This window comes from Manacus vitellinus, unplaced genomic scaffold (assembly GCF_001715985.3).
Source record: "Manacus vitellinus isolate BGI_N305 unplaced genomic scaffold, ASM171598v3 scaffold_67_pilon, whole genome shotgun sequence".
In the NCBI taxonomy this organism is placed as follows: Eukaryota; Metazoa; Chordata; class Aves; order Passeriformes; family Pipridae; genus Manacus; species Manacus vitellinus.
In genome coordinates, this window is record NW_021940737.1 from 2,782,300 (window position 1) to 2,809,670 (window position 27,371).

The 27,371-nt window shown below is 38.5% G+C and overlaps 1 protein-coding gene across 1 annotated transcript in view; it reads right to left on the minus strand.

The window, feature by feature from the left end:
- Nucleotides 1–358: 358 nt before the first annotated feature.
- The window catches only part of ST6GALNAC3 (ST6 N-acetylgalactosaminide alpha-2,6-sialyltransferase 3), a 114,739-nt gene continuing 87,726 nt past the window's right edge, over nt 359–27,371 (minus strand). Inside the window, exons 4-5 of the mRNA XM_018083741.1 lie at nt 3,013–3,120; nt 359–829 (exon numbers count right to left, since the gene is read on the minus strand). Coding sequence (XP_017939230.1) covers nt 643–829; nt 3,013–3,120 — 295 coding nt within the window. The 3' untranslated portion in view covers nt 359–642. The remainder of the gene's footprint in view (nt 830–3,012; nt 3,121–27,371) is intronic.

Here is a 27,371-nt window from a genome sequence, read left to right on the forward strand (position 1 = left end):
CATTTCAGAACTTATGAATTAATCAGGAGCCTTGAGCAAGCAGCATCTTCTCATGCAAGAGTTGTGAACAGTTCAAGAACCATGTTTAGCTCATCTCTAATTTTACCATATATGCAAGTGCTCACATGTATCAATGTATTCAGCTGGTTTTTTGTTTGTTTTTTTTTTTAATTTACTCACTTATGGACCTTGGAGGTCTATATTTTTCCTCATATATCTCTTGTTGAAAATTTCTGCTAATACTAGAAAGGAAACTAGTGCTGCAGTACTGCCAATGAGCTATAAATACTAATTTTACACATCTGAGATGATGGACAAGTTTCAAAGGATCACCATGTTCTCTGTGTACACCTGTATATACAGGAAATCTCCTCTGTATTTAACTGCTCCTGCCTTGAAGTAAAATCCAGTTAAAGTATAAAGTGCATAGTGTGGAGTAAAACCCTAAGAAGTAAAAAACAATGTGTCTACCTTCCACAGATGATTAATTTTGCTTAGCAGCTGAACCATCACCCTCTTTGCCTTCTGGTTTTTAGTTTAGTGTTACCCAGGCTGAGAAAGGCCAGCCAGATGTAAGCAAAACTACTGTAAACTGAGACATTTTTGTAGTATCCTGTTAAGAGAGAGTTAAGAAAACCAGTATCAAGACACTGTCCAGTTGGGATGTGTAAATATTATTGTTTGCTTCTTGGCCCATTTAGCAAATACTTTCTTCTCTGTGATAAACCTATGGCCTCCATATGGAGCATTTTCATGGAGAAAGTATTCCTCACACTCATCTCTTCCTGGCTCGTAATAGTGGTAGGGAACTTTACGAAAGCCTTCTGACCTAGGGGAAAAAAAAAAAAGATATACTTAAATATTATTTTCAAGAAATACATAAATATACACTGCACCTGAATACAGGATACAAATATCCTGGATTGTATAAGCAGTAGTGTGGCCAACAGGACTAGGGAAGTGATGGTCTCCCTGCACTCAGCGCTGGTGAGACCACACCTGGAATCCTGTGTTCAGTTCTGGGCCCCTCACCACAAGAAAGACATCGAGGTGCTGGAGCATGGCCAGAGAAGGGCAATGGAGCTGGGGCAGAGTCTGGAGCATCAGTCCAATGAGGAGTGGCTGAGGGAGCTGGGGGTTCTCAGCCTGGAGAAAAGGAGGCTCAGGAGTGACCTTATCACTTCCTACAACTACATGACAGGAGACTGTAGCAAGGTGGAGGTCGGGCTCTTCTCCCAAGTAACAAGACAAGAGGAAATGGCCTCATGGTTAGACTGGATATTTGGAAAAATTTCTTCATGCAAAAGGTTGTCAAGTGCTGGAAGAGGCTTCCCAGGGAAGTGGTTGGCTCCCCATATGTGGAGGTACTTAAAAGACATGTAGATGTGGCACTTGGGACATGGTTTAGTGCTGGACGTGGCAGTGCTGGGTTAACAACTGGACTCCATGATCTTAAAGGTCTCTTCCAGCCTAAATGATTCTGTGAATTATCTGAAATCCTTCCCATGCATCAGCACTTGAGCTCCTTTGCTAAACTGCGTAAGGGCTTTCATTACATCATGATTTCTATGAATTTTCCTATGGAAAATGTAACTCAGTGTGTCTCTCAGCATGCACTGATCTCAACAGTCAGTAAGAAGCTGATGGGCTGGCTCTCATGGGTACTGCATATTTTGTTTAACCTGGAAGAACTCAGCCCACAAGTCTCCATCCCTAAGCAAAGTCTTCTCACTGGATAGTCCCAACTGTTGAAACTGGTTCTCCAACTGGCTGCATAATCCATTGTAAGTAGGTAATGCAGTTAGAATTTCAGCTTTAAGGAAAGCCATCCTTCCCCACTGCCAACAGACTTAAGTGCTATCATGCTGTTGACTGGTTTTACATCAGGACTGTGCAATGCCAGCCTGGCTTGGTTCTGAGGACAACCCCAGTCCTGCCACCCCTCATCTCGGGGTGCCTACTGCATTTTCATAAACAAAGAACAACATATGTTCACTCCATCTGGATGACTCCATCAGTGAGATCTGCGAGTTCTAAAAAGCCAGTCTCTAATGTTAAGATATCCTAATTAAACAGCTGTGACTCAAATTCCATAGTTTGTTTGTTTGTTTGTTTGTTTGTTTGTTTTAGGGTCTGCCAGGAATGAGTCTTCCACCAGAGTAACACAGATTGTGGAGTGAGGATCTGCACAAAGACTCGACTTGAGGAGCTGAGGACCCACTGGACTGGTTACATGCCAGACTTGAACCAGTTTGGGTACAGAAGAGATGTGTACATACTAGTATCACCCATTATTCCTGCTTTACTGAATAAATGAGGAATAGTTTCATTTTATATTTTTCTACCATACACTGTAGATGAAAGTGTTTAACGTGGACTTCTAAAAATTGTGTTTAGAGTTACACTTCTGACGATGTGATTAATCCATTGTCACTGTAAGGTCACTAACGGGAGCTGGCTGGAATTTATGTCACTTTATGGTGATAAAGCTCACAGGACTTGTTTTATTATCTAATTAGAAACCTCTACTACTCAAAACAAGCCATATATAACCTAGAAAGTTCAAGTAGGTTGCTCAATGGTGGTGAAATGTAATTTCAGGTAACTATCCTGGGCTAATCAGTTTTTTTCACTTCCAGGTGTATTTGGTATTCAGAAAATAATATATTAGTTTTGCCTCTATAGGTTTGTTTTAGCAAGGGAAGCAAGTGCATTTTTATCAGAAGAGTATGAGCATACTTTGTTTCCAGCTAATTCAGAAACTGCGAAAGATCTTTGATTAAAAATAGTTCCTCGTGACATCTGATGTTAGATTTTGTAAATGTTTTTATTTTATCAACAGCAAATGCCATATCAGGAGTGAATATGCTGACAATAGTGTCACATCAATGGAAAACACTGGGAAATGACTGCCTGATCCATTTTTTGGATTTATGATATTAAAATCAATTGTGAAATTTTGACAAGACATCAGAATCGTAGATGCATGAAAATAATTTCCTGTGATCTTACTTGCAGTAGGTGTCATTTATCATCCCATAGACGTGAATTCCATAGCAGGCATCCATAGCCAAAATTAAGGTAAACCAACCCGTACTGAGATATGAACCTGACTGGACTCTGTAAAAATACAACATACACAAAACAAATTGCAATGAGAAATTATCAACACTTTATCAAAGCAATATAATCTATTGCCTGGGACAAAAGGCATTAAGCAATTTGACAATCTGTCAAAACCATACAATTACTTTGAATTATTTATAGATATGCTCTCATTCTTCCCAGCCTGGGGCCTCAAGCTACTGTCCACAGAAAAAATACCACGTTAAATATCCGGAGTCAAATGATGCATCTCCCATAAGACAAAAAAATAATTTATTTTCACATCTGAAAGACAGCAATTAGTAGGGTTTGTAAAATGAGATAAAGTTCACCAAAATGCAAACTTACTGTCAGAATTTGTGCTGTGTGGATGTGGGTATGCACCATCCTCTTCTGCAAGCAAAATCTTAATCTGCAGTGGGCTATCCTCAACTTGACAATTCACACAGTAATGAAACTTTCATGGGTATTTTGATAGAAAACCATCTAATACAAGGTTTTGCAAAACAAAATTCTGTGCATACCCCTTTACATAATTTTCTGTTGTCATTCTTTGAGATAACATAGCAGAGAGCAAAACACAAGAGGATAGTGCCCAGATTGATAGTCTTGGCTCAAATAACTCTTTATGTTAAATCAGTCCAAAAGTATTACCTGCATGAGTGAGAAAAATTACATGTGTAAGGTTTTGGCTCACAGATTGGCTGTGTGAGCACTGTTAATCACAACACAAATCCTGTTTGCTCTACTCAAGCAAATGTTACCAATTACTGGGAGTCAAAGAGTCACCCATACAACCTGGGCATGCAAGATTCACTGCTTTAAAACCTCATGAACAGTAAGAACACACCTAGCTCTCACTGCTTACAACTTGGTTAAAGCCCAGCTTTGTGCATGTATTGCTTTCAGTTTGACTCAAATCAACGGACATAATTAGCTTAAAATTATAAAAAACTTGCCCAATTTCCAAAGAAAGATATCATCTTAATAGAGTACCATCTTAATAGAGCTGAGTGTGAGGGAGAGGAGGGGATGTATCAGCTTTCTGCCACAACTGTAAGCCCTCAGCCTTTGGGTATGGCAGGGAGCAGTCTGTTCTGCATCGTAAATTAAAGTAGCCTAAGGTTTGCACACCATTAAGTTTTGCTGCCAAAGAACTCCCAAGCAGACCCATGTGCTAATCAGTTATTCCCACCAACAAAATCTTCTGAAAACATTTCCATCTTGGGGTAGGAATAAAACTTTGATGTAGGGGGAAAAAGAAAATCCTGTAGCAACTTATCCAGCCTATAAACCCCAACGTTCCTGTGAGAAAGATGAACCAACCTCAGGTGCTTCTTCCTGGTTCAGAGCAAGAACATGCTATGGTCTCCTGCCTCCCAGGTAAATATACCAGTCAATGGCTTTTGGCTCAGATTCTGTGTTACTTCCTTGCTCAAGTTGAACTAAAGACTAATTAAGATGATGGGTGAAAAAGTAGTTGTACAACCTTTATAATGACATTTACCTGGCACATACAGGTCTGAGATTCAAATCCCATCTCTGATGAATACCTTTTATTATTGATAGTAGAAAAACTCCTAGAGCTTTACACTCTTAAAGAATCTCCAGTATGTTTCAGTTTAAATAAACCTCAGTTTTTAAAGTGAAAAACCATTACCTCAACTCCCAGAGCTGAGTACCCTGAAAGGAGTTAAAATATTCTTTTCCTTGCTCATGTCTGTTATCCTACATCAGTGAGCTGGTGTGAACTTCTATCCCTACCTTTCCCAAAACGTCCTTTTCCTCTGGGAACCACTTAAGTATGTTTAGCTGCTTTTGTAAAGGACCATACTGGAAACAATAAATAAAGAGTTAACTTAAACTGAAGAGTGACAAGTGGGAACCAAAGGCAGGGTGTCAAATCCCCATGTTTCCTTAAGTGGATACCAACTATAATTGTGCTTCTTTACTTGACAGCTTTATAGCCATGAAACTGTACATCTGTTTATCTGCCCCATTAGGATCTTCATGTTTTTAACCAGAATGTTCTGCTACTGTCCAGCAAAGAGAATTCCCAACCCAATCCATGTTATATCAGAGTAACATTCTGCCATGATAAAAGGCTGCACTGCTTCTAACTTGCTTTCTGCTCTTGCACCAGGAAAGCCTTGAGCTTTTAAAGCCTTTTAGAATCATAATAACCATTTATAAGAACACGATGAAGATCAGGACCCTTCCAATAACGGAGGTTTATTGGAGAGCACTGTATTGACAGTAGCATCTGAAATTTGCTATACTCAGGAGGAAAAAGGAATTTTAAAAAAGAATTAATCAATATTTCATGTCCTGTTTTAACACCATCGGACCTTAGTCCTCTCATCTATATACTGCACTGGCAGGATAAATAAAAACAGCAGAGTGAGTTCCCCGGTACCTTTCCTGGGAGATGAAGTACATGACAGAATACAGATTATATACTTTAAAACAAAGCACTTACATTCATCCCATTTTTTCCTCTGAAGACACACAGGGATACAAGGGAATATACTTGAGCAGTGGGGATTCTGGATGATTTGGTAACACCTTAGAATTCAATCTGATACCATAAACATACTTTCAAAAGTCTAATGAAAGCAGTATTAGAAATGTGAAAACAATTTTAGCTGTCCCTAAAAAGCCATAAATCTCTGAATACCTTTTAAAATATCATCCCATAAAACTGTAGTGCAAAGCAATGTCTCAGCCTTTGCTATTATGCTAACACTGTGCATTCAATTTCTCTCTCTACAGGAGAGTTTTACATGCTTTTTGGCCAGGGATTTTTGAGACTCATTAGAAAACACTTCCTCTTGTTACTGTAATTGCATTCAAATTTCAAATTTTACACTGAAAAGAAAAAAAATCCTCCATTTATGTGTAGCATAAGGCTGTATCACTGTACAAATCTGAGGGAAGGATGACATTAATCCCAAAACAGGGAAAACAGGATTTGGTTAAACATCATCTCTAGAACTACAACAGGCAGATCTATTGTGATATATGTGTGTGCAACAAATCCAAAATGGTTTCCTATTGCTCACTGTGACTTTTTTTTTTAATAGTCTAAAATTAATGGGGCACCAAATCCAGGCAGGAAATTGTCTCAACAGCTCAGGAGAAAATAATGCACTATTTTTCAGGAAATGCATTTTAAAAGATGGCTTTGCTTTCAAGACATGATTTACAGCTGGGTGCAGCAATAAAAAGGCAATGCTCACAAAAAGTTACTTTGTTTATCTTAAAAATGAAAGCTTATTTAGCATACTTCCTACTTTATTAGGATTCTTAAAGAAATGTCAATTATTAGTTGTAATTCACTCTGCTAAATACCATCCAGCATTTCAGAAAAGTACATAGGCATACACTTAACATTAAACACATGAAAAGACCAATGGAATCAACTTAGTGAAGATGCTTGAAACGAAGTATATGCTTGCTTATCTTGCTCTTAGTGAAGGTTTAAATGCTTAAAATGTCATTATTTAATCCTAGAATATAAAAGTAAGCTCCAAGATTAACTTGAAACTTGAAAGTTTCAAGTCTCAAAACACAGAATTTGCATTTTTAGTAATGCCTTCCATAAACTACAGCAGAAAGAACTGACTGCAGTTTCTCACAACATGTTAAAAAAAGAGAGTTGCCTTCTATATTTTAGAAGAAAAGGGTAAAACGCACGTTTAGGATGGGTAGAATCGTAATGTGTGACACATAAAGCTTTAATTAAAAATTAATTTTAAACAGAAGCAGTTAGACAGGGCTCTTCAGCTTTAAATTTCCAATACTCCACAAAAAGCAGAAGAAATTGATATAAAGGACATGGAACAGAGAATGCCCCATAAAAACATTGGCAACCGAAATTCATCTCCTTTGACATCTATAACCATGCTTTGATTTAGGCTAAATGAAGGAAAAACTGGTTCCTTCTGTCATCAGAGGCAAATGGAGGAACATAAAATATAGTCTCAGTGATCAAGGCCAGGTGAGTTCAAATCAGGTAAAAATTTTGTTGTCACTCGTGTTTGGATTTCACCAGGAAGTTCTGACCTGATTACTCCAGGAACTTCTTTTCTTTGTTCAGTTGTTCCAGGATTTTTTATGTGCACAATCAATTTTAGCTCTATGGTTCAATGGACTGTAATTTCCAGTGGGGACTTCAGTGGTAAAAGAATAAAAATGAAAAAAAAAAAAGTTTGTGAAGGCAGAAAAGATCTGTAGACAAGTAAATGCGTGTCAATCTGTTTGCAGAAAAGAATTTAGAAATCTATTTTTTAATTCTTTTGGGAGAAACTAGAGATCACAGAAGGTCAATTAAGACTGTTAATTAAGATAAAAACCAAGAAATTTAGTACTTCAAAAAGCTATTAATTAACAGAGAGCTCACCAAAAGCATTAGACAGACACTTTTCTTTTTTCACTTAATTTCAAAATATTGCAGTACAGTAAAATTCAACAACGACAGATTGAAATGACAAAATTCTTCAGGCCAATTAATTGACAAAAAAATTTATCTTTTCATAAAGGCTGCTTATAGACCCTAATCCTCAGATGACTCTCTTACCAAACTACTGAATCAGCAGCAGCTTTATTTGCAGCAGCTTGTCAGGCCTCTTGATTAATAAATAAGTATATATAAGAGTATTGGTCTAAACAAACTAAGATACCTGAGAAAGCATCTCTGAGTACAGCTGCTGAACAACTCTTCTGCTTTGCCAAATTAAACATCCACATTCCCCAAGTCTCAGTTTTGGTCTATGCCTTCCTCTTCAAATCAGAAGTAGATTTGTAGATGACAGATTAGAATGAGCTGACAGACAAAGGCACCACCATGAAGAGAAGAGCAAGGCTCTCACCTCTCCTTTGAGGAGCACACGCACTTCTCTTGCCAGAGAGCTGTTTTTTGAGAGGAGAAAAGGAAGTACATTTGGTAGAGAGGAAGGGTAAGACTCTAAATGCTGAAGAATATTGGCACTAGTCTAGATTTATTTCTGTTTTCTCTAAGACTCAGTGCTTTGTTGCTAATTATTTCATTACATACTTTCCGCAGAAAAAAAAATGGTACAAGAACAGCAATGAAAATGCAAGCACAGAGAATTGATTTCACCTGGTAAAAATGGTTGCTATTTCTGCCTTATAAAGATACCTGTTAGGCAGCTGTTTATCATAATTATTTTCCCTCCTTTGTATGTGTGTGTATGTGTGTGTGTACACGCATGGGCTTGCTTTGCATTCCACAATGATGCAGGACATCTAATAATAAACAGCCGTGCCCCTCTAGCACTGAGCAGCCTGTCTCACACATTCAAAAGCCCCCATCGTGCTTCAGGTCATTTCTGAAGAGTGAAACATTTATAAATGGACAGATGTTTTATTATCCATCCTCTCCAGTTTTTTATGGAAAGCTTAAAACAAGTGGAATGCATTATGAACAGCACAGACCACATTCCAGATTCAGACAGACTGTGCCCGGCAAGATGTACCTGGGCATGGAGCAGTGATGCACTCCTGCCAGCCCAGACTCAGGGTACATCAACCCTACTGTGAATCCTGAAAATAAACTGCAGTTGGGTGGCATACTGTTCAATTAATCTCCAGAAATATTGGCTTTCTGGTTATATTAATGCTGCATCAATGGAACACAGGGGACAAGAGTTCATTTCAGTCCATTGAATTTGCTACAAACCCGCAGTAAAGGCCACAGGCCAGCCCGTGACAACCTCCCTTCACAATCAGATTTAAAAAGAAATGTAACAAGTAATAAATCCCATGTCAAAATGGCACGGAAAACAAGACAGGAAGGACATTGAATAATCACAAAAGGGAGCAGAGAAATGATGGCTTTGTATTTAACTGCATCTAATTAAAAAACCACCGAAACTATTTGACTTACTATTAACAATTTTTGGTAAGACAGGCAAAAGCAACATTAGAAATAAGGAATAACCTGTTACTACAAGTACTGAAAGATCTGTGGCATCTGCTTGGGTATTTAATTTATGCACATAGTTCCAATCTTTGTGTTGTGTACATTTTTTTTAAATTACTTTTTTCCTCCCTTTTCAAAATAAGCATGGAAACCTGAAACCAAGGGGGGGGGGCGGGGGAAGGCAGCAGCTTAAAAAAAAATTGACTTCTTCTACCCAGGCTTCTGTAGCTTCCTTATTTCTGATTCCTCGACCTGACTTTGATGCATCTCAGCTCTGTTGTGAACTCAGGCAACCAGAGAAGGAAGTTATTTCACCCTGGCAGAGAGAGCTCCTTCAGCCTGTGCTGCTGAGCACAGAGAAGAAAAGGGGAATTCCTGGTTATCAAGGGGGATCACAGAGATCCAGCTTGCTGCAAAGCCCACAGAAGAGAAACAAGAAGAAAGAATTATAATTGTAAACTCCGCCCTCCAGCCTATATATTGCACTTGTATCATTTTGAGGTGATTCTCATGCAGGAAAACCTGTGCTAATCTTTTCAAGATGAATGGCATTCCCTGTAGAGAACATGAGTTGGCAGCTAAATTTCTTACAGCTTCTACAGGTCACACTGACTCTTCAGATACAAATTGTGGTCCTGGTGCAAACTGTTTACGGAGCAGTAAATCCCAGTTCCAATCTTTTTTTCTTCCCCACTCTCTTCCCTATTCTTACTCTTTCCAGAAATACATATTCTCTTGATTTCCCTTGAATCAAGAGTTCCTTATTTCCCTTTCTTAGGTACAAACTGTGGTCTGATATTATGTGCACTCAAGTTATTAGAAAAAGATGCCTTTTGTGAGTGCCCAGGTTGCATTTGCTCCCTGGGATCTGAGGTCAAGTAGTTTATGCACGATTACAAACAACCTCGACCCACTGCAGGTGCACCATGCAGAAAGAGAAGTGTGTGGTTCCACACATTTCCATTTGCACTGCACTTTGTTGATGGGCAAATGAGTGTTTAAATCAGAAGAGGATCCAGGGGAGTCTCGACCACTACAACCATGCAGTTACGCTTGGAGCGAAGGAAAACTAAATTCCCATCAGCAGATCTGAGGGCTAAGCTGTTGGGATCTTTGCACAGCCATTTTCTCCTCAAAAATCACCTCAGTAAAATTCACTCCACACTTAGGAAGACTGAAATTATCACTAAATGCAACTCTTCTGGTCTGCATCCTGCACAGCACTCGCTCCACAACACAATTCCTTCTGCTTGCAGCGGTTGAAGCAAATGGAAGGTAATGCCAAAATTTCCCTGGGCACTACTCGAGCCTGCAAGTTAGTTGTGGCACCATGATGTACCCCTATCCCACTGTTCCCCACTTCCCATTGGACTAGGCTAGGCCAAGGACTTTCTGCAATCCCTAGTGGCTGTGACAAAGGGAGTGACACCTGAAACCTTGGCACAGGTTTCAGGGCTGGTGCCACGGTCTCCTGTAGGGCAGCTTTATGTGCTCTGGCCTTCCCCAGTAGCTGCATCCAGTTTGCTGAGTGCTGGTTCAATATTTTCACACAATGGGAAAGGGAGTAGAAAAGGATTTAGATTTTCATCCTTTGTAGCCAAAAGTAAACCAAAACTAAAAACTGTGCCAAGTGGAAGAAAAAAACCCCAAAAGACGACAGGGCCTTTTTCCTGCATCGACATTTAAAACAATATTTGCTGTCTTGGGTCTGCACATTTTTCTGCAGGGAGGACATAAACTAAACAGAGCTGCAGTTAATCCAGGATCCCCGAAGAGATTTAATTAAGGAGGCTTTCCCACCCTTTTCTTCTTGTATTAAAGGGCACTCACTACTCCTAGCTGCATATTTTAGTGAAATGTATTGTAGGTGAATACAAAAGAAATTTCTTGATTAGCTCTTACCTTCTCAATACAAGATGCTGAAGGCAGTCCATATAACCTTGTCTGAAAGCAGCTTCAATTTTTCATAAAAACATTTTCTATTAGATTGGGTCTTTTTTATGTTTAAATCCAAAAATATGACACCACTTTGTAAAGGTGCACATTGTATGTCTGTGACATTGCAGTGTGAGCAGAGGCTTTTAAAAGGATATTTTGGTTTATTGCTATGGCAAAAATGAAAGAACACCTAGCACAAGATTGTACCCTAAGTCTGTTTATTGAAGTGGGAAGAACACTGCACCAGATACTCAGCTGACAGAAATCACACTGATGCACAGCAGCTGATACCCTTTTAAATTTTCCACATTCTGCAGTCTTTGTGGTAGCTCAAGCAACACCTCTTTGATGTCACCACGGAAGGGAGGGCGATGTTACATTGTTCTCCCCACATTTCCCATTTATCTGAGAACTTTGCTTTTCACCAGGATGGATGTCCATCAAAAAAAAAAAAAAAAGGTTATGGAGGGCCAGAATACTAATGGGAAGTATCATTTCTGAACAGAAGATATTCACTGGAAAAAGAGAACTCAAGCTCTACAGATACAGCCTTCATCAGTGCATCCTCCTCTATCAACAACTTGTCTCACCCCAACTATGGTATTCACCAAAGTGTTGACAGGTATCCTAAAACTAACTCCTAATTTGTTGCTAAATTCCTGATTTTTTACATTACAGCAGCACTGTGAATCCTCAGTCTGCAGGCACTACACACCCACACCTGACAGCCCTTGACCCAAAGAGCTTAACTGTCAAAGAACCAACAGAAACAGATTCCTTGGAGAATGTACGTATCCTTATCCCTAACAACACATCGCATTATAAAGCCACATTCTCTGAAATTGCATCTGGAGCCACAGTGCTCTTCTCTCCAATGACTATTTGCACTAACCAAAAGTTCATTTTAGAGTACAGAACATCAATATTTTTAGCAAAAATGAAATCGTAAATCCAGACAAATTATTCTGATATGGAAAAAGGAGGTAAAAATAGAACTTGTGTGGGTCTGAATTTTAATTCAATTGCAAGAGGCCATAATGTAACCCATCAGTCAAGCTTTGAAGATGAACTGCTAATTAACACAGATGTTGCATTCCCTTTTACTACTGTAGCTTTCTCCAGACTAACTTTTCCTTAAAGTATAAAAGGAACAAAATATTTCTTTTTGTTTTCTTTTTTTTTTTTAACGTACATTTTAATGAAACACACACACATATAGGTATCATATTTCTGTTTAGTATCAATATTAGAGTCTTGCTTACTCTCTATATTCCATCCAAGTGGATCTAAATTTTCACTGCTTTCTTAATTAGCTAACCTCTGTCCAACTACCAAGGGAGAAGCAAATAATCCCAGCCTCTGAACAGTTCCTTCAACACTGGACAATTTCAGAATATTTTATTCCAGTATTCATTGGAATATTGCAGGAGGGTAATAGTACAAGTGGAAACTTTGAGAAAAATTACCATACTTATTAGAATGGCAGTGAAATGCTCTAAAAGAGAATTTTTATGGCTTCTTTGCTATCAACTGAAGTAGCAAATAAGTTAATTTTCTGAGTCTTTCACAATCCAGCTCTTTGACAATAGTAAATAGTAAACTCAAAAATTATCTGACTAATCATCTACCCAGCTCACCGTCAGTGTAAGCTACTGCCTGGTTACCAAAAGTGGTGAAGAACTCAGTTAGCATCAAGGATATGGTATTTCCAGTGAACCCAAGTTACCAGAACACATTCATGAATGCTCTGATTTCTCTTCCACATATTATATTGCTCTTAGTGACATCATCTTTTCGGTGATCCCCTGTATCAATCTAGTTAAGACTTGGCTTTGTTGCCACTGAATTCTGCAGGCAGGTTACTCCTTAGAAGGCCACACACCAGGCAGTGTCCATCAGAGGAGGCTGTTGCTGCTCCCCTGGCACCAAAGTTCAGGATTTCACAGTTAACTGAATTTTTCTCCACAAGATTTGCATAAGAAACATTAAACCAAGCTAATTGACTAAAACTAGAAGCTACAACCCATTTGCTACAACGTAGGTGGCTCAAGGCTCCTGTAAAATTCAGAACTGGCAAAAATTTGTTCCATAGTTGCCTTACAGAGAACCTCAGGTTACACTAGTAGCTACACAGCTGCAAGGAATACCAGATTAAAAATTAAGAGTTAAATCACACATAATAGCAGAGATAGCGTCACAATTGGGTTTAAAAAACAACATCATTCTTTACAACGCTTTTTCTTTGCCTCTTCATGCTATTTGCCTGACAGGCCCTTGCCAACAAAGACATTTTACTAATTACAATTAGTTATACAAAGTGTGGGACAACTGAAATGATTTATCGATTTTTTTTCCTCACAAAATAAATGTTATTTTGAATTCCAAATATACATTGAGAAAAATAAAATAGAAGGCACAGATGGCATGTTTAATCCAGACATGTATGAATGTGAATATTCTTATAGGGACACTCAATCCATTTAAAACTTTAATCTTACAGTAGTTGTCTAGAAAAATCAGCACAGAGTAGGTTTTATGCAATTAAATTAATTTTCCCCTGAGCAGAGACATTTAAGGTACAAAGCCAAGAACTGAGCTGTTCTCAAAAAAATTTAGAAATAAGAGGATCTTCCAACAATTTTTTTTTAATGTCTCCAGGCCTACAAATAAAAGTATGCACATTTGTCATGTAATATTAATATGGCACTGTGTTTGCATTTGATATAATCTATTATCTACATGCAATCTGAACACATAAAATACAAAGCTCTGTCAAATATCTTTCTGTGTTAACTATCAATCTGTGGTAAACACCACTTCATACCCAGGCTCGGAAATAACAAAGGAATCTTTTCGCTTCAGTTCTTTGGGAACTCTTCCTAAGATTTTCTATGAGACCCTCCTTTGTCCTCCACCTTGCAACATCATGAATGCTCCTCTAGTCATACTAAGAATGTGCTTATCCTGTGAATATTCTGTGTTCAAGTGTATTCCCATGAAGGATGTGCAGCACTGAGAGTCTGAGCAGAACACAGCACGTGATCCCTCATGGGGAATCTCTCCTAAGTCTGTATCTTGAATTCCTTTGAAGTTCCAAAAAAATAACTAAACTGGTTGAAAAATGAAGAGCTGATCCAGCTTGATGCCTTCTCCCAGTCCTTTTTACATGCCCCATCACTCGAGCACTTAGATACAAACCTTCTGTAATACAGACAACGAATCTGTACAAGTAAACAGGCTCACATGCAACAGCCATCCTCACGAAGCAGCAGGTTTGCTCCCTGCTCTCTGCAGCACCTTTTGTCATTACACTAGCCATTTTGTCCTCAGTTTTGTCGAGAGAAGGCATAGCACTTAGGCAAAATACATTTCTTCTCTTTTTTTCTGGTCTGCGAGTCAGCATTATCTGATTAGGTCTGCTTCCCACGGCTTGTTCAGCCTTGCTTATCAGACACACTGGAAAATATTTCCAATAATAAGCCACCAGAAATCTGCCTTCATATCTGGTGTCAGGCTACATATAACAGAAATCTTTTCATTTTAGTTTTAAAGTATTGCTTCATTCAACAAGCCGACTGCTGGCTGACACACAATCTAACCTAAAGGCTATGGATCAGCAGGTAAATGCAGAAATTCTATTAGTTTTCAGACCTGAGGTTTACGCCTTTCATTTCAAATGAAATCAAAATCCTACACATGAATAGGTAAAGCACAGAGTAAAGATCCTTTCTGAAAACCATCCATTACATACTACATGAGTGCAAGGAAGAAAGCAGTTTCTGCATCTTGTAGATACTGCATTTCTTGTGCTCAATGACTCTGGCAAGGATGGTAAATAGCAGACATAAAAGAGATCCATTTTGAGGAAAAATTAAAACCATGACGAACATTATATTAGGCAATGTGAAATCCTGCAAAGGTACAAAGACAGGCATATTCAGATATGTTTGGTATTAACAAAACCTCTCCAAGCTTGTATAAATTGGACTTCCTTACCTACATCCGATTTTAAAAGTCAGAAGCAAACTTGTCTATGGCTTTAAAGGTTTTGGAAATCCTCATTTAGGACCAGAGGAAGGAAATAGTGCAAAAGTGCATATTACAAAATATCCAGAATGTTTATGGGAATATTTCTTCTTCCAAACTGAAAGAAACACCATCGACAAAGAAAGATTTCATTCCTTTCCTCTTTCTATAAGTGTTCGTACACTTTATATGTAATCAGAGTTCCTACCCAGATTTATATACAAATACAAGAGATTTATGAATGATTGACACCTGATTTTGTTTTACTGTTTGCTCTAAAGAGATGTGTTCACTGGAAGTTCTCAGAGCACAGGCATCAGTATTTTGATGCAGTATACAGACTGAATCCCCAAATTATTAGCAGTGAGTATAATTCACTTATGGTGTGGTTTTCCTTCACAACAGTGGATGACAACTGTCTTTGAACAAGAAAATTAATTGTGATTACCTAATCACACTAATAATGTTTTGGGGTTTTTTTGCTGTATGCCTCATTCTATGCAATCAGTTCAGAAAATTGTTCCATGGCTTTGCTATTTATTCAGGAAAAAATACAGAATAAAAACGTGACTTTTTGTTCTTTGAAAACTTAGCTATAACATTTGTCTTTGGAGTATGGCATTAAACAGTAAGGAAGCTTGCTGGGCTCCCCCTTTCTCATTATATAAACCTACTCACATCTTTCATTTGCACTTTGTGTTTATTTGTATGTAATCCACATTTTCCTCTGGCAATAGGTTTGATAGCCTTTTGTTTCATTCTGTGCTGATCCTATCTTATAGCTTGATGAGCACAAGTGAGTCAGTATTCTCTGTCATAGCTCTCAGCTATTATAATATACAGCTAATATAACATATCTCATGTATAGATATCCCATATATTTTCTCCAAGAGAGGTAGAATTGTAGGTGTTCCACAAATATAAAGAAATGTTATATCAACTGGTTTAGAGTGAAAGCAAACAGAAACCTCAAGATGCAATGTCCAGCTCCAGTTCTCGGTTAAGTTCAATAAGTCAATTAAATCACAGCTTATAAAGGAATTTAAAAAAAAAAAAAGCCATGATAATTCTGTTTTATCTCATAGATGATAACAGAAATTCTGCTTTATCTTGTCCTTTTGACAGGCATATGCCAGCACTTCTCCTGATTCTGCATAACTATTTTTGACAAGGAAACAGTGCTCTGTACACTTCAATCAAAGGCTGACCTAACTGGTGCTTCAAAATTAACATTCCCTTGGGATTTAATAAAGCAGGGCTGCAGAAGGCTAATATAAAACATGAAATACAATATCTGAGCTGGCACCATTGCTTACGTAGTACCTTTCATCACCAAAGGTTCTTGGTAGATTACATACACACTGACAAATGGAGCCACTTGTACCTGGCATTGATAAAGGACAATTTAGGATGAGGATGAAGAACCATGTATCAACCGAACTCCCCAATAATAGGGGAGATGCCTGCTCGGTGCTGGCAAGACAGGAATACTGATACAGAGCAGTCTCCTAATGCATTCTTGAATTACCTTGGAAATTTCTCACCTAGGTATTGACCGGATCTGACTACATTTAACTTGTTTGATCTGATGAGATCAGGTTGTGTGGCTGCACGCTTGTGATAAGAAGCCAGCGTTAGAAATAAATCGTCGATATCATAAAAGCAAAGCAAGAAAACCCACAACCCTAAATCATTCATATGGAAATTATTCAATATAAACAGGTAGTTCCTTCTTGAACTGCTCATATAATATTCTATATCCATCTATCATTATGAAAACCACATGCATACACAGATTATTACCATATGAAACAACGAAGACATCTTACATCTCCTCACAGGTTTACCAGCATTGCTCAGGGCTTTGTTATTTGAGACTAATGCCATTATCCTTTATCTTCATGCTGTGTAGTATCACCCTCCATTGTGCAGTATTCATTATTACACACTTTGTCATGCACTGCCTCTGCAGATGTATACAATACACATGTATAACTCATTTACAGATACCACAGGCACACACACTGCAATCAGATCTACCACGGGTATTCCTCACACTTACCAGGAAAAGCAGCAAAGTTACTTCTTATACCCTAGAGGATCATTCTTTGTAAATGTTGAATGATTTTAGTGGTGACACTATGACTTTGTTTTCCTTCAATTTGTTCGTAAGAGGATGTAAGAAATAAAAATTTACTGGTAGGGGGTAGGAATACAAATTAAACTATTTTATAGATCACAGCAATTGTTCAAGAGCTTGAGAACAACAATACAGGTGAAAGAAGAAGAAAGAATATCTTCAATTGAGATCATTCAAGTTTGCCATTTACTTGAACAAGCATAACCACAGAGCTGTTCTTCAAACAGGGAGCTGTCACTTCTCTCGTCTTGAGTGAAGCTTTGCTCTTTTTTACCTTTGTATTTTTATTTGGTTTCTCTGAGTGCAGGCAAAGGATTAGTTTGAAATGATGCTTTTTTATCCATACTGTGGAACGAGTTGCCCACCCCTAATTTGCATAATACAATGTAGACTAGGCAGACTCTGTAACATTTAAACAGAGTTTACAGAGGCTGTAAGAAGCAACTGGAGTGGAAGTATTTTGTACAAAGCAGTGTTTGAAAAGATGCTAGATATTATCTTCCTCAGCCCTCAAATACCGCAGTAAATGAAGATATAAGTCAAACCTCATTTCTCCCAGCAACGTTTTTAAAACTCTCTTTCCCACAGATTTCTGGAGTTTCCCTTTAAGAACAGAGTCTGGGATGAGGGCATTACAAATATAAAATTATCTCCTCTTGATAACTTATTTCGCTAGTGCATAAATCATACGAAATGCGATTCTGTATGGCATGAATGCATGAAAATTAACCTTGGGGAAAACACACTGCAATCCAGAGCTAAAATATACATTGGCAACATGTTCCTTTTTAAGCAGTTTAATACTGCAAGTAAATGAGCCCTCACAGAGTTAGTTATTCAAGGTATGTAGGGAAGGGACAAACATTACCAACAAGCAGAAAAGCTAAAACTGGGGTGGACAAATCCAGGTCCAGGCAGCTCAGCTCAATCTCCACTGAGCTCAGGTACCACCCTCACTCGTGCCCAGCAGCCTGACCCGAACAGAGCTGTGTGGCACAGGATGTCACTGCTCCAGCTCTTTGTCACCACCACACAACTGGAGGTGGCTGATCCCCTGGTTCTGACAGCACATGGAGCAGGTCTCCAACCTGCTGAGAGCAAAATAACCAGACCAAACCAAACCATGGACACTGGAAGCACAACAGGCAGGCATTGCACTGCAGTTAGCAAGTGGCTGTGTCTCCAAGTGGTGCAGCCAGGAATGTGTACGTTGACCTTCCAGAAATGTGCATTCATGAGCCCTGGAAAAGCAGCTTCCTAGAATTTTTTCTGTTAATAGGAAAGTGGGAAAAATAAATGTACCCGAGGAGAGCAAAATATCTGACCTTTACATTAAGGACAAGTAAATAGCTTCAAAAAGGCCTTTGAAGACAACTATTGGAACCATATCTTTTTCAAGCTTGGATTGAAGCATGGCTAATAGTCACATACAAAAATCATTGTTGTAATGGTAATTTCTGTGCCACTCCAGGAGCCTGAGTAGCACACTCAGCTATGATTAAATATCATTCAATTCACCTCTTTGTATCTTTTACCTGGCACCACAAAGTTATTTACCTGAATAGTGGTTATGAACCCCCACAATTCAAACAGGCAACAGAATATTGCCAATTTGAGACAAGAGCACTAGTAAAGCACTCCTCCCTAAGCAAATAACACTGGGAGCTTTTCAGTACTTTGCCTTAGGTGCTTAATTTTGTTCAAAAATAATCATGAGAAGAGGTAGAAAATATATTTGACAAAGTGGTTAGGTGGAGGCTCACATTAAGATGAATTTTCATTCAATAGCAGCAGGCACATTCTAGAAAATCATATATTTTTTCTTTCCTCCTCTTTGAAAAAGAAAAGTTTTGGTCCAAATTAATTTTTACCAAAATTCCATAAAAACAAAGGTGTAAAATTTTATGTTCTTTGTGATCTCTTTTGGTTTTTGGTCTGACTTTCCACTCTACTGTGCTTATATCCAGATGACTTTGTAGATAGAGGGCCTCGACTGCCCAAGAAATAAGAATCTGAATTTGCATAAAGTCATCCTGAATTATTAAGTTCCTTCACATTTTGGAGTGCTCCAAAATAAACAGCAATCTTCTGGGTTTTGTTCAAAGTACTCCCTGAAAGCACAACTAATTTGACAAAGATAAATCTAACTCTCAGTCCACTCTCAGTCCACTGCACCAACAATGCACTGGACACAGGACAACGGGAAGACAACAGTGCTTGGCAAATACGACCTACACACAAAAGCTGGGGCACATCCTACATGGCACACACAGGCACTGGCAACACAAATACCTATAGAATTTGTCTTTGCAGTTCTTCCATGTCTCCCTTACAGGTGGGCAACGTACCAGTAATATGCAAATGTGATGGAAAAGCAAATCAAGATCCATCTAAAAAGTGAAAATTTCTGTCTGCTTCTGCTCCTGAATCTCAAGCAGATTTGATAAGCCTGATGTCTCCCTGTTAGGAAAAACATACCTCAAAAATTATCATAAACAATTAAGGGGGGTGTATGCTTAGTTTTTGTACGCAAAGAAAATCCTTCATCCCAGCCTGAATGGATGGAGAACTTTTCAAAGCACAGAATTTCAGACAAGATTAAATCCCAGTAAATCCTCTTTCGCTTTGCAGACTGTCCTCTCACTGAACACAGGTTTGAAATATGGGGAAAGCTGATTTCCCAGAGTGCCACCCTTCACTGGCTCAAATTCTCACAGAGGTCTGTTTTCTCAGCCAACTCTGCATATTCCTCCCACTAACAAGTACAACTGTACTACAAAACAGACAATAAAAGGACTGCCTCACATGGAATCCAGGCTCCTACAAGCAGAGAATAGAAAAGAGATATTCCTCAACCACACATCCCCAAATGGTGCAAAATTCCTGTCAATAAATTGACCTGATGTTCCCGAGGGTTTTGCTTTTCTTGTTCTCCATCTTTTACAAAATGTTCTTTTCAATAAAGTTTGAATAGATTTTCAAACATGTAAATGAACAGCTCTGGAAGGGGCAAGCAATCAACTTTGAAGGCAAAAAAAATAACCATTTTTCATTACAGAATTTATATATAATTCAGAAACAATATCCTAATTTTAACCTATATGGCACCCACAAATGAGCTTGAGCCTCAGCTGAAGTAGCAATATCTTGCTGAAAGAAAAAGAGTACTGATAGCCTTTTCCTAAATTCTAACAAAAGAAGAGAATTATTTAGAAGAAAAACAATGCAAGTATTGCAAATATTGAAAATACTTCTTTGGTATGAAGCAGAAATTATAGCTTTCCTGTGAGGAACTCTGAACCCCATTTTCTTTTCCTGCAAAGAGAAGTAAAAATATTCTGAAAACCTATAACTATTATGCTCTAAAATATGTATTAGGCACAGAGAGAAACTCTCCTAAGAAAAAAATCTATTTGTGAAACTGCACATCATTACCCTTCTGGTTTCTTCTGGAACAGAAATTAGTATTACAGTGATTAAAAGGATGAAACCCAGCAATTAATTAATTCATTTGTAAGGGCAGAGGAATAAAATCCCAGATGTATTCCCAAAGGGTTTGCTGAGCCATTTTACACCTTCTGAGTCATCTGCCAAGAAAAGGTCACTTGAACTAATCCATGCCTATACCTTGGCATCTCCATTGAAACATGTCATCTCTCCACTGTGGAGGTATTACTTGTTGCCTATGACACTAAGTCTCAGAAACACGCTGGACTTGATCCTGAATGGAGGTGTGACTGATGTGTCTTTCACAAGCCAAAAAAATCTATACACTGGGTGTCTCGAGAGACTAATAGTCCAACTTCCTTTGGAGTATTTTCCTCTTCTGTCTGACTCTCAAAGCACTTCTTTTCCTGATACAATAACTACAGGATGGAAGAAGAATCATCAATAAAAATTCAACATCAAACATCTAACTTTGTGGGACAAAACTCAAAGGACAGTCAAATGTGTTTGCATATGTTCATTCTCCTGAAAACCAAGGCCTAAACATCCACTGCTAGTTGTGAATTCATCTTCTCTAACTGTGAAACCACAGTTTCCCTGGTTGGTCTCCCAGGCTTTTCCCACACAAAGCCATCTCTTCATAAATTGGGAATCCCAAAATCTCACAGTGAATGCCTGGCAGCAAACAAACAAATGAAACAACACATCACAGAATAAAAGCAGCCATAAAAAAATCCTCATGTATAAAAATTAGCTGTCAGATAGCTGACAACTCCATTCTGTCTTCCTGTAGCTTGTAATACCCAGGAAACAACCCCTTCACATTTATCACTATTTACCAATACTACTCTCTCAGGTCTCAGAGCTTGGACCAGCTACAATTGCCACCCACTCCATATTCATGGAATTCATCTCCTTCTCATGCCATCTGTTCTTTGTCCTGGACTAATCATGATGTATAGGGCAATATGACTGCTCCCTGCTCTGAGCAGGGAGCACTGCTCCCAACATCTCACCACGGGTTTCAGCAGAATCACAACTGGGAGGCTGTGTGTGTCTCCTCCAAATGCTTAGTGTAAAACCACTGGAGCAGAGAGGCAAGTTTCAGGACCAGTATTACTTCAGATGCTTTATCGCTCCCTGTTAAATGTTGGAGGATAGATTCTTACCACTGCTATGCTTCAAAGCCACATTTGGTGCAAACACATCTAGTTGGTAATGGTCTCTGATGGACAACACAAGATCACATTTTGAATTTGGACTTTGAAAGGATTCTAAGATCTACCTCTGAAAATTAGGCTTTGATTGGTCTACTTGGGAGTCAGTAAGTGTTATCAGTGATAACAAACCTATTTAGAGTCTTAAAGAAATCTGACAGGTGCCAGACATGGAAATTGTAATTTTCCTCTGTGAGTCTGGCTCCATTACACATATGCTCAGATCCCATTTTTTTTTAAGCCAAAGTCCTGTTTAAAAAATAATTTTACATGTTTTAAGACACCTGTAGTCATTTATTCAGAATTTTTCCTTTTTATTTCAGTCAGATATTAATAGAACAGCAAAGAAAAATCTTCCTGTGGTTTAAAAAACCACATTTTTCTCCATATCTGTCTTTGCTTACATGTGAGGGGGGAAAAGGCTCTGATAATCTACAGTACAAGCAAGAAATGTGACAAGGGAAAACTTATCTTAAAATGCTTTCCCATTTTACTTCAGGTGAAGCAGGCAGTTAATATGCTAGAGGCTGCTTTCTGGAACAGCAAAGAGAAGCAGCATGCTAAATATCACATACAGAGCCTGCCTCATAACACAGCAGCTTAGTACCTATTGGAAAATCTATGACAACTTGAGACGGATAGACAGAAGTAAAAGTTTAACCACTTTTAAAGTCAAAATTAAATACCAGTGAGACTATTTCTTAATATCTGCCCAATATTAAGAACATCAAATCACTTGAAAAACTACAGTGAGGGTAATATATGCAGCAAACCACACAAGACTTTACCCTTGCAAACAAAGTTCGCGAGCACTTTTTCTCACAGGAAAAGCACCGAAGTTTGAATTTGTATGATAAGTAAATATTCCCACTTTCCTGCTGGTTTGGAAGAGAGGTTAATAGAGGTGAAACATTCAACCAACAGCTCTAACACACACATTTTTCTGTGCAGGAAATCGTTATTATTCCTGCCTCATGATTTTATCAGCCCAGATGTAATATCTGCAAAAATGGAGAAAAGTTTACAAATGAAAAAGTTACTTTGAAAGGAAAATAGAATTATATATTTGTGTTTCTGGTCAGGAAGTAAGCTAGGGCAGTAATGTCACTGAATAAGCAGAGAACAAGTCATCACCTCTCTCTTTACTGTGGCCAAAGCTGAGATTTGCAGATCTCATCCACTGAGACTTGGATCTTCAGACCTATCAAGGGTGGTAAGATTCAATTCAAGCAGTAGTAACATTTAAGTGGACTCTATTTCTGTTCAGCTTGAATTAACAGTCTGAAAGATTTATTACTTACATTGTTCAAGGCTCTGAACAAATCTGAATTAACTTCAGCGGTTTATTTTCATAAGACAGAGGTAGTTGGTACATAAATACAATCTGAACTTTACCAGTGACTCCGGTGGGTTTGATACACATGAGACAAAAACTTCTGTGGAACTTGAGAATGTTAGCACCCGATTTCCTTAATTCACTTTAATACCAAATGTATGGAGTATTGTAGTTCAAAAAAACCCTTTGATGTTAATAGCACCAGTGATAAAATATGGGTCTAATCAAAATGACTCAGTATTGCACATTAAACCCTGCAGTACCCAATTACTCATTGCTGTTTCTGGTGAAAAATGCGATATTCAAGGGTATAACCTAACCTGCAGCCATAAATAACACATATATTAAAAAGAACAGGTTGATGGCAGGGCTTATAAATGCTGTTCTTTTACTGTGTGATCTTAACTTTGAATCCTTTGGTAGCAGGAGCAGTACAGGAGTTACGTGGTACAGTTGTATTCAAAGGCAATTAGGTCCATGGACTTAGCAAAATCATGGTTGTGTTCGTCAGAACACAACATTAATAAGATTGGGCTTGTTATGGGGATGTTCTTCCTTTAAAAAAAAAAAAGCCTAACATGTTTTGAACTTGTCATTTTGATTTGTCAGAGAGTCCCTTCTTGATTTTCCTTGTAAAACCTTACAAGGAACAGCAAAAAACTGGTTTGGGATGTCTTGTCCGGGAAAAGGCTTTATCTCACTGTTCATCCAGTTTGCTAAATGAGCAATCTGTAATGCTTGTATTCAATCAGGCCAAAGCTGAATTTCATTTTGAAGCTTGTATTTCAGGGCATTTTTTGTCTTGAACCTATTGAGCTCGTTGTATGCAAACACAAAGCTGTCATAGAAAGGGAAAACAATTAAAAAAAAAGAGAAAGAAGACAAAAAAAAACCCCTGTCACGTGCTTTGGGTTACTTTTTCCCCCTTTCAGTTCAAACAAGTGTTTTGTGCTGCTGAGATTGGTACAACACCCTCATCCATTTCAAATGAGAGACTGCTTTATGAACTCATGGAAAACTGTTATTTTATACAGCAACTTGCAGATTTGATCCTCTGACAAGCAGCGCTCATTAAAAGAGCATCAGCTGGCTCAAGCAGTAGTCTTGGTCATTATTGAAGTAAGTCAGAGCCTTGGGGATTTTAACACCATTTGTTCAACAAACAGTCTCATTCTGCCCAGTTGTAAAAAAAATTTCCAATTTAAAAATAAATCTTTTGTAATGGGCTCAAGGAAATGTATGGTATGGGAGGACTGAGAAGTTATCTATTATACAGGCATTCTGCTCACATCCAGGATGATTCTGCCTTGATAAACGAACAGTGACACTATTGGCAAACCTGGGATTTGAAGTAATGGTTCATTAATGCAACTGCACACTAAGTAATGTACTTGGGTGTCAGCATTCTGCTGGGTTTTCTTCCTCATTGTAATGCTCTTTTTCCTTCTGGATATGCTTAAAAAATATCCTGGCACTCCTGTCGATATATTAGTTTGAAAAATGTCACCATGGGCCTGGAACTGTGGTGTGTATATGTAACTGTGCATTGACACATACGTTGGCTTGATGCATTCTGGTGATGCGAGTTCAGTCTCCTGTAGAGATCCAAATTATGATACGATTGCACTGAGCTTACAGACTTCTCTCATGCTGGGATGGAGATGGTGTGAGGAACTAAATTCACAAAACAGAGCGACGTGCTTGTACTGCAGGGTTTGAACGGCTCTTCCAGCTGCACACAGGGCACATCTTGCTTTTATTTGGAGGAGTGCAGAGATGAGACATGGCTGAGCTGGGGATGCGGGGTATTCAGTTCTTCCCCCTCACTAACATAATCCTTCTCCTTCTGACCGGAGCTTCCACCATTCCTTCCTTCTTTCTTCTTTCCTTCAACACATATTCAACAGTTTCCACATCTGCCTGTCACAGACCAAAGTTCTCATGCAATGGTTTGTATAGTCCATGCTCTGCTCCAACAGGGTGAGTGCTCAAAGGCCCTGGCAAGAATATTTTGACGTATCATTTAGGATTTAGGATCTATTTGAATAAAACAATTGGAATTGGTACTGTTAGTATGGCAAGGTTTTAGAGTGCACACAAATTAGCGAAGGCTTCAATATCAAGAGGAATGACATCCAAAAGAGACAATCTTAATTCCTTCCATCTGTAACCCATAGACAACAGAAAGTTGATTAAGCCATCTTTGTGTGATCAGAGGGGAAAAACACATTTTCAGCACAATTATGTACCATCAAGTTTAACTATTATCATATTTGTCAGCCAGAATTGATAGCCTTTGAATGGTTTACATAAATTCATTGTGTGAAGAACTCAGAAAAGGTGTGTGTAATTGTTTCAAAGATGTTTCATTAGTTTTTAATTTGTAGGCTGATGGGACTGGTGCGCAATAAAGGGACCTCATGCTTCCTGCCCCAGGAAATTCTTGGAAATTAGATATTTCAACTCAGTGGGATTCACATTGCAATGTATTTTAAATTACAAGAACCGAGTCTTTTGCTTGCTTCTGTCCATCTGTGTTAGAATCTTTGATTTACTCCTATACACAGAATGTATAGATTGCTTCTTATCTACATAGCTTTAGTGCAGCTTACACAGAAAAATCAGGAAGGAAATCTCAAAGGCAATTATGTTGGAATTAAACAGCTGCAAGGAATCATCAAATGCATTCTGGCCAGACCCAGGGGGAGCATCTGAAATATTTTGGGTTTATGTGAAAACTTGCCTCACATGGACTTTCTGAAGGAAGACACAAGTCTCTGTTCAGGACTCTGTGAAATTTTACAGAATTGCTTAGTTTTCCCCAGTCCTATGAAGACATTACTGACAGTCAGCAGAGCTCTCCTTTGCTAGTGCCTACTGATTGTAATCCCCTTCCCCTGCCCCCACAGGTAGGGAATGTGAACAAATATCCACTGTAGTTAATGGGATCATCTTAAATCCTTCAGAAGTGACTATCCCACTCCATTAACACACTGGGGACTTGCTGTAGCAGAGGCTGGAGTGTGTTTCAGTTGCAAACTTATCTCAATTGCTGCACTATTTCTTAAGGCACCATGTACCAGTGCACCTGTGTACAGACGAGGCTGAATGCACCAAACCAATCAAGATGACCCACTGTTCAAGCTGCTAAGCATCCCAAGGAGCATTCCTAACTAATTCCACCACCAGGCTAGGATCATGCTGTATATTTGACACCTCTTTCCAGTCTTTCCAGTTTGCCCAGGGGAACCTCCATTCTCATCATTTTGGCTTTTGACCTGCAGCACCTTCGGAATAGAAATACTTAGCAGGTTGCAAACATTGAGGGCGCACTTGAAAACTTCTTGTTCCAAGCCCATATATCTGATACTGAAGGTGCCCGTTGGCACATTCCAAGCAGGAGCAATTTTAAAAACTAAACTAAACATACTATTATTGATCTGATTCTGTCTGCTGTGCAAGGTGCAGCCCTTCCCCCTGAGGTACCTATGCAGTTCCACAGCTGAGGGCCACTGAATGAGAGCACAAGTTGATTGATTTCCTATTTGTGTCCAACAGCACTTTAGTGGCAATAGATATTATTTAATGGCACTGATTACATTATAATGACATTACAAAAAAAATCTGAACCAAAAACAACAACAACCACCTCTCCCCTAACCAGTAGCATTGTTCTAGCTCTGAAGCAAGCACACTGTCTGGTTGTATTGCAGGGTCACATCTTGATTAAGCAGAGTGTCAAGAGTATTGATAGCATCTTTTCAGTATTCTGGGGAGCAGCCATCAACAAAACCCTAACAGAGTACAATGACTTCTACTCTCTTTTTATTAATCATGAAAATATATTTACCATTGGAGCAGAAATGCATTGTACAGAAGCATCAGTCCTCTTTGCTCACATCCACACTGCAACCCCCTTTCATTTCACAGGAACTGATGTCTAAAATGGAAGTCAGTTCACATGAATCTTCCTGTTGCAAACAATTACTGTTACCAGAAATCTTCAAGGAAAATCAAAACAAAGCTCAAAGGCAAATAAAAATGACAAGTTCAAACCAAAAGCTCATTAAAGCTTAAAGATAAAAAAAAAGACTTATTTATTTTACCAACTCCAACTTAATAAAAAAGAAGATTCTGACAAGCACAGTCCTGTTATATATAGAGATGCCCGAGTCCATCCTGATTGTTTTATATGAGATGGTGTCAGGAAACTACCCT